Source organism: Populus alba, chromosome 7 (assembly GCF_005239225.2).
Source record: "Populus alba chromosome 7, ASM523922v2, whole genome shotgun sequence".
Taxonomy (NCBI): Eukaryota; Viridiplantae; Streptophyta; class Magnoliopsida; order Malpighiales; family Salicaceae; genus Populus; species Populus alba.
Window position 1 is genome coordinate 7,118,589 of NC_133290.1, and position 13,986 is coordinate 7,132,574.

The 13,986-nt window shown below is 30.7% G+C and overlaps 1 protein-coding gene across 1 annotated transcript; it reads left to right on the plus strand.

The window, feature by feature from the left end:
• The first annotated feature begins 10,035 nt into the window (after positions 1 to 10,035).
• LOC118047822 (probable protein phosphatase 2C 63) lies at positions 10,036 to 13,986 on the plus strand. The gene is made up of 4 exons (XM_035057225.2): positions 10,036 to 10,615; positions 11,144 to 11,520; positions 12,866 to 13,102; positions 13,285 to 13,986. Exons 1-4 carry the CDS (start codon positions 10,366 to 10,368, stop codon positions 13,531 to 13,533), a joined length of 1,113 nt encoding a protein of 370 aa, XP_034913116.1. The 5' UTR covers positions 10,036 to 10,365; the 3' UTR covers positions 13,534 to 13,986.

Consider the following 13,986-nt stretch of genomic DNA (forward strand, 5'->3'; position numbering starts at 1 on the left):
TAGTCGAGATATATATAAATTAATCTGAATATTCGTATTAATAAAATAAAATAAAAGATTGAAAAATAAAAGCTAAGGTGAGGAGAGGAAATGATGAAAAATAAAGGCGGTGATGGCGGTGGTGGAGGTGCATGTCATGATTGAGGCGTGACATTTGAAGCTTTATGTGTGTGGGGGCGTGATAGCAGTGAAAATGGCAATTCGTGACTGCTACAAAAGCACACACATGGGAGAGAAGATGAAAGAGAAAGGGGAAAAATAGAGAGAAAAAGTAAAGACAAATAATTGGGAGGATATCTTAGAAAGAGAATAATCTCTACTTGCTTTGATGATTTTTACAAGGGAATGCTGTAACGCTTCTGTCTGTCTCCTTTGCACTGTTTCATTAGCAGCCCAGAAAGCTACAAAGTTGCTAATCAGGAATCCAATAATTCTTTCCTTGTCTATCTTAAAGAAGTTCAGTATATTCCCTTCTTTTTTTGTTGTTGAATATTTCTATTCGTTTTAAAAACTAATTAATTAGTTTCTTGATAAGTGTTAATCATGTTTAATTTAATATTATTTTGTTAAAAAATATATTTTGATCATTCCATATCATCTACTTTTTTTCCTTCACTATTTTTTAAGAACAAAATAATTTTTTTTTAAAAAACATGAAATGGATAAAGAGTATTAAGTTACAAATAAATTTACAAACTAGTTTTGCAAAATTAGAGAAACTAATTATTTTATTTTTATTAACGAGAGTGTTCGGGTCAGCTTGCGCGTACTTCGATTAATCTCACGGGCTGTGAAATTAATGACCATGTAATTCTCTAGTGACCATTATATTAGTAACCACAGGGCTTGAATCTGAGACCACAGGAGAAACAAACCCTTTAGTTTTAATTTTTTACCATTGAACCACCTACTAGATGGTTACAGAAACTAATTTCTTATTTACTTTTATTCTAGATATGGCATTGAATTTATTATTTTCTTCAAATTTAATAGTCATAAACATCATACCAATATCCCTTATTTCATGTAATTAGATATTTTCAATTAATTTCAAAAGAGAGATTTAATTTGATATGTTAGTTCGGTATTATAATTTTTTTTGTTTTTAAAAGTGTTTTTTTTTTGTCTAAATAAATAGAAAAATAATATTTTATATATATTTTTTGATGTATTAATATTAAAAATATAAAAATATAAAAATATATATTTTAATACAAAATATTAAAAAAACAAAATCATACAACACATTAACAAAAAGACGTAGAATTTACTAAAGAAAAGTATTATAAGATTCCCAATTTTTTGGATCAAGTCCATGTCATTTACAGAAAAAAGACAAGAGACAGAATTATTACAACTATTCACTAAGATCCAATCAGATGTTTATATGGATAAGCTTCTAGCACATTTGGAACATCTCTTTCTTTCCAACTGTTTTTTTTTTTAATTGTTCTTCTCAATTGTAAAATCCAAGCCCTAGCTAGCAAAAGAAGCAAAAAAAAAAAAAAAAAAAAACAAAAGAAAAAAAAAGAAAAAGAAGAAGCTGCTAGGCTCAGGCTAAAGCTACCCCCCGCTGCAACAAAGCAGTAAGTCCTAAGGGTAATACAAAAATTTTGAACATCTACCGTTTTATCGAGATTAGCAATTTCAAACAAGAAAATACATGATGCCTTCTTCCTCCTAATTATCACGTGGAATCCATGGATTGTTCTCTTACCCCCTTGAAATAACTTTTACCCTCTTGGGATAATTTTAAAGGATTGATATCAATGTTTTTAAAAAAGTAAGTTGGTTTTTAAAATTTTATAATTTTATGAATTAGCATATATCTAACATGTTAAATTAAATTATAACTTAAAAACTAATAAAATCAGCGAAACTTGATCAAACTCATATAAACTTAGCAAAATCAATAAATATCATATTACATGTTAGAAGACTATAACCAAGAATTAACTTATAAATCTTAATTATTGGGTGGTCTGTCAAGTAAGTAAGGGTAAGGTTAAGATTTAAGGATTCTTATTGCTTAACGATTCAACTCGGAGAGCAGAAGCGACAAGCCATTGAAAAAAGAAAAGAAAAGAAGAAAAAAGAGTAAATAAATAAAGCCTATTGTTCTTATCATGTTCTAATCCATACATAATCTGCTCGTTGCCCTCTGATCACATGTATTGTCCATTATTGTTTGTCCATTCCTTGATTATTAGATTTCTTGCCGTGCACCATTTGTTTTAGAGAAACCATGGACACGAAATGATGAATTCACTTACATCACGAGAATGCAATTAATTTCTCTCGTCTCTTTGTTGTTGTTCTTTTCTTCAAAAATATATAAAAAATTACATTTCATTCTTACACACAACAGCACTAAATCCATTAAAATATTTATTTAATTTTTCAATAATCCATATAAAAAGAAAATATATATATATAAAACCTACATAAAGCTCTACATGATATAAAATAGATTTCCCAAATCACTCCTAGCTTATATAAAAAGATACGTAAATGTTTTATTAATCCTTTTGGAAATTAATAGAATGAAGTGTTTAAGAAAAAAAACTCGCATAACTTTTATTGACAACATCTATTTAGAAAACACTATCTTTCAGTCCTATTATACTGATCAATTTTTTAGTGGTTTCCCATATGCTTTTATAAGATAGATATATGTCAATCTTGTATTTTTGTATTATTAATCATTATAAGCCATATAATTTTCTGGATTCCAATGATAATCCACACAAATTATTCTGGATTTCAATGATAATCCACACAAATTATTCGTGAAAAATCTCTTAAATTTCTATTTAAAAGAGAAGGATTGCTATGCCTAAAGAGAGTGTTAACTTTAAAATTGTATTTACATAGTTCTTCTGTTAAATAAACAACTACTTATCCTTTTTGCTTTCAAAATAATAGGCTTAGCTTTATATTGATAGGAAATCCTAAAAACTCTATAAATGATAAAATATTTATTTACTCTTTAAATAATATCCATATATTATTTAAGGATAATTTTTTAAATTTAATCAATCAAGTCCTTATTTGGTTTTTTCTAGGTTTAGAAATATAATCCTTGTATTAATTATATTCTAGTCCTTAATTTATAAAATATATTTTAATCAAGTGCTTAATTAAAATTAAATCATCTTAGTTTAATTTCTGACCAATGGTTCTTAATGTGTATGACTTATTAGGTTCCTAATATATTAGTCTAAATATAAATATAAATTATAATTAAATAGAATTAAATAAATTCAACAATTTAATTTATTATCAATTCAACAATTAATTAATTTATATTTAAAGATCAGGTGCATCGTCTAGCAATGTATCATAATCCTCCAAATATTAGAAAAGTCATTAGTGGTTTGACTTAATCTTTCAGTGATTAGTTTCTCAACGTAATTAATATCTTTTCATCAATAATATTTTGATTTAACATTAAAGCATAAAGTATGTTTGTCATGTTAAATCATGTTTGTTCTTTATATAATGAGCATGAAGTATATTGTCTTATAACAAGTACCTTATACCTCAGCTTATGATAACAACTGCTCCTTTTCATAAAAGAAAGAATATAATATGTATTGATCTTTACAACTTTAATGAATATCCAAAATTTAAGAAAGCATCAACTAGGAACATTTTATGAACAATGCTTTGATGCAATAAGAATCCTATAATTATAATAACTTTATAATCTCCTTTGCAAAATATTTTTGTCTCATAGACTTTATCAATACTTTAGATTCATTAATCTAATATTATATGAATATTAAAGATAAATTAAGTCTTTATTAATAATAAAAATGTATTTACATGAATATAATATTGTCACGTGTAACCAACCGATTGGCTACAAGACATACTAAACTAACATCAATTTCATCTTTTAATATTAGATTTATTAGAGATCAGATTTTATAATTGACTTTTGTATGAGGTTATCATAGTCTTATGATTTGTTTTAGGTTGCTTTCTATAAGGTTGTCTTCATCTCATAACTTGTGTCAAGGGGGTTTAACAAATTAACTTAGGTTGACTGAAGTTCTTTTTTTTTTTATGTTTTTTTAATTAATGTTTTAATTCTAATTTCATCATTCAACATTAGCTTTATTGGGAATTGATCTCTATAATTGTTTTTAATTTACTTTCTATAAGGTTATCTCATTATCATGACCTAAACCACAAGTTTGATTACTTAACTCAGATGTCTCTAATTTTTTCTCCTTTTTTCTTATAGACTTTATTTTCTTAAAAAAAATTTATCCTTCAACATTGTGTTTATTTTAAATTAGGCTTGTCGCACATGTATAGCGTCGCGACGATGCTTCCACTCTAGGATGTATAAATTATGAGATAAAAGAGGAGACAAGGATTGCTTGTCTTATCAGTGGAAAGAGGGGATGTAAGTTGCCATTTAGTATTTTGATAATTAGAAATCCTAATTAGTCTTAGAGATTAGCCATGAAGATTAATTGCGTAAAGGGAATGTATTAACACCCCAAATACGCCTTATCTAAGGTAAATTGCATTGTTTAATTATTTGATATAAACTAAGGTATTTTCATGTTTTCTAATGGTTGCTTTGTTTAAGGTTTAAGAAAAGTCTTTCCTGGTAAGGAGATCATTATCTTAGAAAAGTCCTCCTAGGTAAGGAGATCTTTATCTTATCGGGTAAAATCTAACTGTTCTAATATCGATAAAAAAAAGATCTAACTTTATTTAATATTAGAAATACGTCTTATGTATAAGTTTGTAATCTCAGATATTAAAAGAAACAAAATATTTTTTTTTGGTATTTTTTAAAATATTGGATTAGTTCCCACGACTTTAATAAATTATTTATTAAAGCTCAAAATGCATGATGATAAATATATTTTTTTGAATTTTTTGTTATATGAAAGTTTCTTATAAACTTAAGAGACTTGGCCGTATGTATGAAACCAATACATTTTTTTTTATTTTCTATATAATTGTTTTGCAACATTTCAGAAAAAATCGGGTATTTTAATATTGGATTTGTATTTTTACAGTATAAAAATACAAACCATAATTAATCAAAATTAGTAGAAAAATACGCAATAAAATTAAAATTTATTTGAAAATAATATATAGGGATGAGCTTGGCCCAATAATATAGGTTGAGCCCAACCTGGCTGGGCTGAGTTCAACCCAAATAGTTGGGCCAATATCGGTCTAAAATAGGGGTTGACTCGATGTCAGCCCAACAAAACTATTTTAAAGAAGATTGGGTCGGACTTGACACAACACATTTTGGTTTGGGTCGGCCCTAGTGCGACCCATAAATAATGAACTCTCCACTTTTCACATGCTACGTGAATACTAGAGAGTGAATTATAATTTGCTAGTGAAGATGATGCCGAAAAAAGATAAGAAGAAGGAGAAAGAAGGGGAAGGGAAACTAATATGGCAACAGCTCCCAGTGGTGCTGATGGTGGCCCTAGTGGTTTTTATTCCCAACGAGATGGCCGTGTACTAGGAGCTACTTCACTAGTCGGTGATTACCTCTTATTCTCTATGTGCTTTATTTTTCTCTTATTTCTCTTCTCTTGTGTTTTCTTTTTGTTCTTCTATACTCGACCTCTTCTTAGTTTCTGTTTTTTCTTATTTTTTCTCTATTCTGACCTCTCTCTCTCTCTTTTTCATCCTCCTTTTCATTCTTTTTTCTTTGTCTTGTTCTTTTCGTTTCATCTCCCTCTTTCTGTTTTTTTATCTAGTTCTCTTTTGTTGTCTTCTCCTTTCTGGTCGTCCCCTGTGTTTCTCTTGGTTATACCTCCTCTTTGTTCATCCTCTAAGTTTTCATTTTCTCCTCTGGTATTTATAAAGGGTGTGGGGAGAGAGCCACTCTACTCTGTCCAATTGCGTCGAATGGGTAGGGTGGTTAGGTGACCGCCTTAGGGCTGTCCGCAAGGCTTGTCCCCTCTGCTTTTTTTTTTTTTTTCAAATTGTGGTAGGCTATGGGTGTGGGTTGTGTCGGGTTTTTTTGGATTTCTCAGAGAGAAAGGGAGAGAGGTAATGTAGGGGAACAATCTTCTTTTTCCCTTGCCTGTGTGCATCTAGAGGAAGAAGAAGATGCATAATGCCATTAAAAAAGGTACCATTTGGAGCATCTTTTTTTTTTTTTTAAAAAATAAATAATGAATGAAACGACATCATTTTGAAAAAAAACACGTCGTTTCATTTAAAAGAAAAAGGCGCCAAAATTTGTCAATTTTCAAATCAATCCTTAATTTTGTATTAATTCAATCAAGTCCTCAATTGCAATTTTGATTTTAAGAATCAATTCAATTTCATCCCTACCAAATTCAAATGTTAGCCTTGAAGTTGGCCGTCTTTTTCACTTTGATCCTTGGTTTTGAATTTATGAATTTGACCCTCAATTAATCAATAAACTTTTAATTTCTTCAATTTAGCCCCTAATTCAATCAAATCCAGCACCTATATTTACGTGCCTCTTCCAGTTTGGTCCTTGGTTCTAGATTCCTTCAATCAAGTTTCTAATTGACCATAAAACTTTAATATTTATGCAATTAACCCTTGATTTGACCAAATTAACTCTTAAAAATTATAATTTGACCCCTAAACTTTAATCTCTTCCAATTAAAGCCTAAATTGACTTAAAAACAGCTTTTTTTGCATTCAAACCCTTCATAACATTTGATTTTGAACTTTTCTTCCTTAAATTGAATTTTCTTTGTCAATAGAATCTTCATCAGTTAAAAATATATTGTCAAATTTTAATCTTTGTATTTTTAAACTTTCTCAACCAATCTTTGATAATTTTCTAGGCGCTTCGACATTCTCTTCTTACTGCTATATACATATATAGTTTTTGGGTTTTCTTCTGATAATTGTTTTTTTTAGTTTTCTCTTTTTTTTTTTTTGTGGAGATCAAAAAAATGGGTAACAACAAGGCTTAATATATATATTTTTTATTTTCTTTCTATAGGATTATCATAGTTTTGTGACTTGACATGTGGATTTAGATGTTAACTCGAGTTGATCCGAATCGATTCAATATGTTGTTGTCTTAATATTTTTTTTAAAATATCTTAAATATTTATTTTGAGTCAAAGTATGTTTTTACTTATGGTCCCGACTATCTTTGAACCCGTTAAGTCGACCAGGTTATATCTAGTCAGTTCTCATACGGTTTAATTTTTTTTTTGTTATTAGAAAAATATTAGTAATGCCTAAATAGTTTTTCATATTAATTGTTTTTGGTCTAACTTGTAATATAGCACATGCCAATAATTTAGTAATTTCTATTTCTTTTATGGAAATTAGGCATTGTTGCTTTCCATGATCCAAATATTGAACCTGCTAATATTCTTTGCATAAATTATGGAACGTATAATGACACAATATTTTTAGATGTCATTTGTATACAAGAAATACAATAACTGAATGGAAATGGAGGGATAAGAATGAAAAATAAAAAATAAAAATGACATTTATTTCTAATACTCTGCTCAAAACAATAACAATGAAATATAAAATTGATAATACTATTTTTAAGATGAAAATTAATAATAATTAAATAAATGATTTCAATTGTGATGATATCATAGTGACACTAGAGTTTGTGGTGGTGGTATAAAAAAGATGATGGTAGGATAGTGTTAGTAGCATACTGATATCAATAATATATTCTAAAGAAAACAAAAATGGTAGTGGAATAAGTTAAGATGGTGGCCATGGGTATAATGGTGAGGCATTTGGAAACTTGTTCCATTAAAATTTATTTTTTTTAATAAAATTTATTTTTTATATATATTTTAAATCATTTTGATGCGTTGATCTTTAAAATAAATTTTTAAAAATAATTAAAAATATTATTTTAATACATTTCAACATGAAAAATATTTTAAAATGATAATCATATAATTATAAAAAAAATTATCATCACGTTAATGATAGTGGTGGAGACAATTGTTGTACAATGAACAATGATTTTTTTAATAAAAAAAATCACATTCTCATTTCTTATTTTTATTTTTTCCTTCCACATATAAAATTATATTTAATTTACATTTTCATTTCCACTCTTCATTCCTATTCTCTCTTCCTTCCTTACAACCAAATCCTCACAAAGTAGGAATAAATCTTGAATTCCTATTTTTAACATTTCATCTTTATTACCAAACAATACATCAGTATTTACAAGATATAAAAGCTCAGACTAAATATAATGAGTCTATATCTTATATAAGTTTATTCAAAAAATTTATTTTGTATTAAAATTAAATATGTGAGCTCCTTATTTAATAAAAACAATATCTATATGATTATAATTAGATATTTATATGATACTTTAAATTTTATATTATTATAAACAGGCCATCTAATTACTAGGAAAAAAGGGTGATATAAAATTTTCTTTATCTATTTATTTTATCTATTTTTTCAGTACTGCTTTTTTTTTTTTTCTTTCTTTCTTTTACAAGCATTCTATTACCTTCATGTTTTCGCTTTTGCTTGGTATTAAGGGAGACACATTCACTCTTTTTTAAGGTTTAAATCTTAAAATATGTACAATTCATTTGATTTTGCAAGTTTACTATTTATTTTTTCTTGAAATTATGTATCTAATTGTAGATTTTTTTAGTTTAGAGGAAGAAACGAAGAACATATAGCATATTGATTAGAAAATTAATTATTATTCAATTGATTAGTAAATGGTTTATCGCATAATTATTATCTTTCTGATAAACAATATGATAGTGTGATATGTTAGATTGGAGGAACTCCTACAGCCCAAAATAATAAGAAACTATTGTTCATTCTGTAATATCACCCAGAATTTCATCAGTCAATTATTCAGCCGTAAATTATGCTCGTAAATTACATGTAAAGTCCGGAAGAAGATTGACAAATCATTTCTTGTAGTGTTTCACGCTACAATCAATCAAAGCAAATTTTGGAAGAAACAAATCATCTAAGAAATGGTTAAATGGTAAGGGTTTAATATTAAGAGATTTGTTATTTTTATGATTTTATGTTCGAGTTTTGTGATTGTTCATATAATGGTCACTGGAAGTTTATATAATCATTAATTTTAGGACTCACAAGATTAGTTGAGATACGCGCAAACTAGTCTGGACATCAACGTTAATAAAAAAAATAAATTTTTGAAAGAAACATTGGTTATAACTATGAGCAGAGACGCATAATATCGGGCAATGAAGCAAGAAAAAACAACAGCCGTCTCCGTCGACTACTTGGTAAAACCTATGGAGGAAAGAAAAAGAGGAGCAACACGTTCCATACGTCAAGGACTAATCGTTATTCTAGAGAAGGGCTAGTTTCTTGGCTTTTGTTCAAAGTTCAAACAAAAGAATTTCGACGTCATGGTTCTTAGGTCTTGTAAACAGATATATCTACGCCGACTTCCATGGAAAATAAATATTCTTGAATGATGAAACACAGAAAAAAAAAAATAAAAAAAATAAAACTTCCCGCAGGGGAGACAAACGATGGGAAATATTCAGTCCATTTGGGAAGCGAGGTGGAGAACATAAAAATATGGGAGAACTACAAATCACTCCGTCAACTATATATGTAATTTCATTTAAGTTCTTCAAAGTTCAAAGTCGAATTATATTACCCTAAAAATTAACAAAAAATAAAAATAAAATTAAGAAATCAATCACTTTCTGAATCATTATGGATTTATTGTAAATGAATTTGTCATCAAAATAGAATAAGTATCGATTTGAAGACACTTTTTAGCTCAAAAGGCCTAAAGTTGGCTTTTTTTACTGTATTTTATTATAAAGCTATAATATATATATATATATATATATATATATATATATATATATATATAATAGATGAATGAAAACTAAATGTATATTTTATAAATTCTTAATTGTTTTCAATATAACCTCGTTTTTAATTGTATATTTAACCAAACACTTCTACCTAATCCTCACCGTTCTGAAAAACTTTTAACTATTTTAAAAACTACCGTTATGAAAACTTACACCTACGGCTACCACTGCCCTCAATGCCAAACACCCAGCAGGCAATAACCAATCAGTCAGGTGAAGAAAAGGAGAAAAGTCACAGAAACAGAAAAAACAGGCATTGGTCTGAGAGAAAACACCAAGCCAATTAGATTCTAATCTGACAAAAGCTGAAGACAAGTTTTTCTCAGTCCACGCCCTAACCGTTTACTTTGAACCATTCTCAAGACACTATTCCAACCGTCTCAAATCCCAATACCCCCCCCCCCCACTTCTCTGTCCTCAGTTTGGGCACCTAGACTACTCATAAATCAAACACAGAGACAAAGAGAGTGATTTTCATTAAAAGGGCATTTTGTTGGAGATGTGTTCAAGGCCATTAATGAGATGTTTACGAGGGGAGGGTGGTGGAGATGGGCTATTATGGCATGTGGACTTGAAACCTTATGCTTGTGGAGATTATTCAATTGCTGTGGTTCAAGCTAACTCCTTGCTTGAGGACCAGGGACAAGTGTTCACTTCTCCTTCTGCTACTTATGTTGGTGTTTATGATGGCCATGGTGGCCCTGAGGCTTCTCGCTTTCTCACCCACCATTTGTTCCCTTTCCTCCATAGTGAGTTCTGCTTCTTTGTTTTTATTTTTTTGGTTTTTTAAGTTTTATAGAGCTTGTTTGGTTCATGGGAGAGAGTGGGAAAGTAGAATAAAATGAAAGGTTTTATGATCTTAATTTTTCGTAATGTTTACCGTTTTCTTATTCCACTTTGGTGGAGCTTTGGTTCTGCTTTGGCCCGTGTTGCATTTTTTGGAATTTGAACTGGAAAAAAACTATCAAAAGAAAATAGACCAAGGCTTTAGCTTCTTTGGTTTTCGTCTGCATAATTTTGCCGAGTTTGGTCTCCGGGAAGGTGCAGGAAAAGAAAAAAAAAAGTGGGTAGTTGGATTATTGATATTGTGAGAATACTTGAAAAAAAATAAAATTGTCAACAGTAAAATGTAAAACCTTATGTTTTTGGGTCATCGTTATTATAGGCAATTCCATGTTGGTTAAATCAAAACAATATAGTAACTCAATTGGACAATGTTTTAGTATTTTTCATTTCTTTATTCGTCTTGCTTTTAATTCAATGGTTTTCGCTATCAGAGTTTGCAACAGAACAAGGAGGATTATCTGCAGAGGCGATAAGAAAGGCATTTGATGCTACAGAAATGGAATTCTTACATTTTGTAAAGCAATCATGGATAGCTCGGCCTCAGATGGCATCTGTGGGTTCTTGCTGCCTTGTTGGGGCAATATCAAATGATGTTTTATATGTGGCAAATCTCGGGGACTCGAGAGTAGTGCTTGGTAGAAAAGTATCTGAAGGCAAGGAAAATAGTGCAGTGGTGGCAGAAAGGTTAACTACTGATCACAATGTCAGCGATGAGGAGGTGAGGAAGGAGGTGGAGGCACTCCATCCTGACGATGCACATATTGTGGTTTATACTCAAGGAGTTTGGCGGATAAAGGGCATAATTCAGGTGTCAATTTTTTAGCACTCCTGCTTCATAGTGGATGTCGAAATTCTCTTGGTTTTGCATTTATCTAATAGAACTTGGTCCAGCATGAGCAGCGATTGCGTAAACTGGTTTGGATCGACGCAAGCTTAAACTAAAGATTTAATGAATCTGTGCTAAATTCTTTATTTTGTCACGCTATGCAGCTGTTATGCTTAATATTTTGTTAGTATTTGATCCTGCAGCGATACAAAATGCCTTTGAATGCTGATGTTGGACACAGTCACCATCTTAAGTTTGCATTCTGTCATTAATTTCTCGTCAATGATGAGTTTAATTTTTAATAAGCATTCTTGTGCTTCAAGGGACATGTTCTTCGGGCCCTGACTGCTAGGACCATGAACCTGACTCTTCTGACTCTTTTATGATTCCTCTGTCAGTCTACACTTGGTTATTGTACTTTTGCTTGGTAATTCCTCTCTGTATTCCAATGGAGTTTATAGCTAGTCACGTGTTTCATTCCCAACTTCATTTAGAATCAGACTTGCAAAGTCAATGGATTAGAAAATTACTGAGAGATTATTAGATTTAAATGGTATATCTGTGTTTCCTTCTCTTGCAAAAAGTGCGCATGCTCCATATTTCTTGATATTTTCTCATTTTTCACCTGTACTATTGCGGTTTTATTTTGTGGTAGTTTCATGGCTATGCTTCTTGTCCTGGTGATTACTTATGAAATGTTTTCAAGATAAGTTTGATCTCTAGAACCTTGAAACAATCTACCTCTTTTCGTTGAAGGTATAGAAATTATTATCTATATTCCATGCCAACATCTTCCCAATAATATCTTGAAAACAATTCTCTAAAGTTTACAAATAATACTTTGTGAAGAGTGCATGAAACAGAACTTTTTAAAGTCCTTACCTGAACTTCCGTAACTTGTCTTTGCTAGTCACATCGTGTTTCTCAAATGGGAAAGGGTAAAACATTCTCCTCCCCGTAGTTTTACATGCTGGCTACCTTTTCTTAGATCGGAGTAGTTTGAAGAATGGTTCATAAGATGTGTGTTTCAATATATAAAGCTCTGTGTTCCAACAGTAGCCATAACATAGGCGAACTGGACATTTGTGAAGCATGGCAAGCATCTGCACTTTATTTTGTAACTTGGAGTTATAATACAAGTTCTGTGGCTCTAATGGTATCAAGCGTAAGTTATGCTGCATGACTGCAATAATTTGAGCTTCTAGACTTTTTTATGAACTACAAGCAGGTGCAGTGTTGTCGATTGAAATCAGCGACTCGTTAAATTTTCTAGTGACAGTCTACAGCTTGTGATGCACTAGGTTTATTTAAAACTTCTCTACTGCAGGTTTCAAGATCAATAGGAGACGTCTATTTAAAGAAACCTGAATTCAACAGAGGTCCTCTTTTCCAGCCATTTGGATTTCCTTTTCCTTTAACAAGGCCTGTGATGACGGCAGAACCATCAATACTGATGAGAAAGCTAAAGCCACAAGACTTGTTCTTGATATTTGCATCGGATGGTCTTTGGGAGCAAATGAGTGACAAAACAGCCGTCGATATAGTTTCGAGAAGCCCCCGATTTGTAATGTCTCCCCTTTTATTTGTTTTTGTAAATTTTTGCTTCATAATTTGTTTCTTTGCACTTGCTTTTGAAAACTTCTTTCACCTTTTGGTAAGTAAATAGTCTTAACCATAACTAATGATGCTGGTGGCAAAAAGATGTTTCTGTTTGTTCTGAAAAACGACTGCGTCCTTTCTTTACAGGGAATAGCAAAGCGATTGGTGAGAGCTGCCATCCAGGAGGCTGCAAGGAAAACAGAAATGAGATATGATGATATAAAAAGAATTGGAAGAGGAGGGAGACGCCGTATCCACGATGATATCACTGTCATTGTGGTGTATCTAGATAATCCACTAGGTTCTTCAAATGGTAGATTGGCTCCTAGTCTTGTTGACTGCACATGCTCCCCTGTTGATATCTTCTCATTGAACGAAGATGAAGCCCAAGACTAGCTTCAAATGCTGTTCTCTGAACAAAATGCTAGCCGTTGGCACCCGTATCTTGTGAATAGAAAGGGATATACACACCATTTGAGAGTTCAGAATGGAGCTCTGAAATGACGCTGGTATGGCAGGGTTGATCGGTATCCTCATGTACGCGCAAGGATGCCAAGTTGAAGCTTCTGCTGACTGGTTAGTCGGGTTTTGAGCTCATTCAAAGAACAGTATATCGTAGCTTGATTTCAAAGCTCTTGCCTTTTTCTCTTTTTTTATCATTTTTTTTAATATTTTTTAGTGGAGATGTTTGAGAAAGTATAGGAAATCGGAAGATGACTTGCAATTGAATTGAAATATATAATGTGTGTGTGACCTCAATTCGGCATAATAGTCTCTTCCTGTAATATACAGAGATGAAACAAGTTGACAGTATAATATACCCTTGAGCTTTAGATAAAGCTACCTATA

What these genes read in the sequence shown, in the direction of transcription:
- LOC118047822 (XM_035057225.2), top strand. Translation starts at nt 10,366, where the DNA reads ATGTGTTCAAGGCCATTAATGAGATGTTTACGAGGGGAGGGTGGTGGA. An exon ending in TTTGTTCCCTTTCCTCCATA is followed by an intron (nt 10,616 to 11,143) that starts GTGAGTTCTGCT and finishes TTTCGCTATCAG; the next exon opens with AGTTTGCAACAGAACAAGGA. An exon ending in GGATAAAGGGCATAATTCAG is followed by an intron (nt 11,521 to 12,865) that starts GTGTCAATTTTT and finishes TCTCTACTGCAG; the next exon opens with GTTTCAAGATCAATAGGAGA.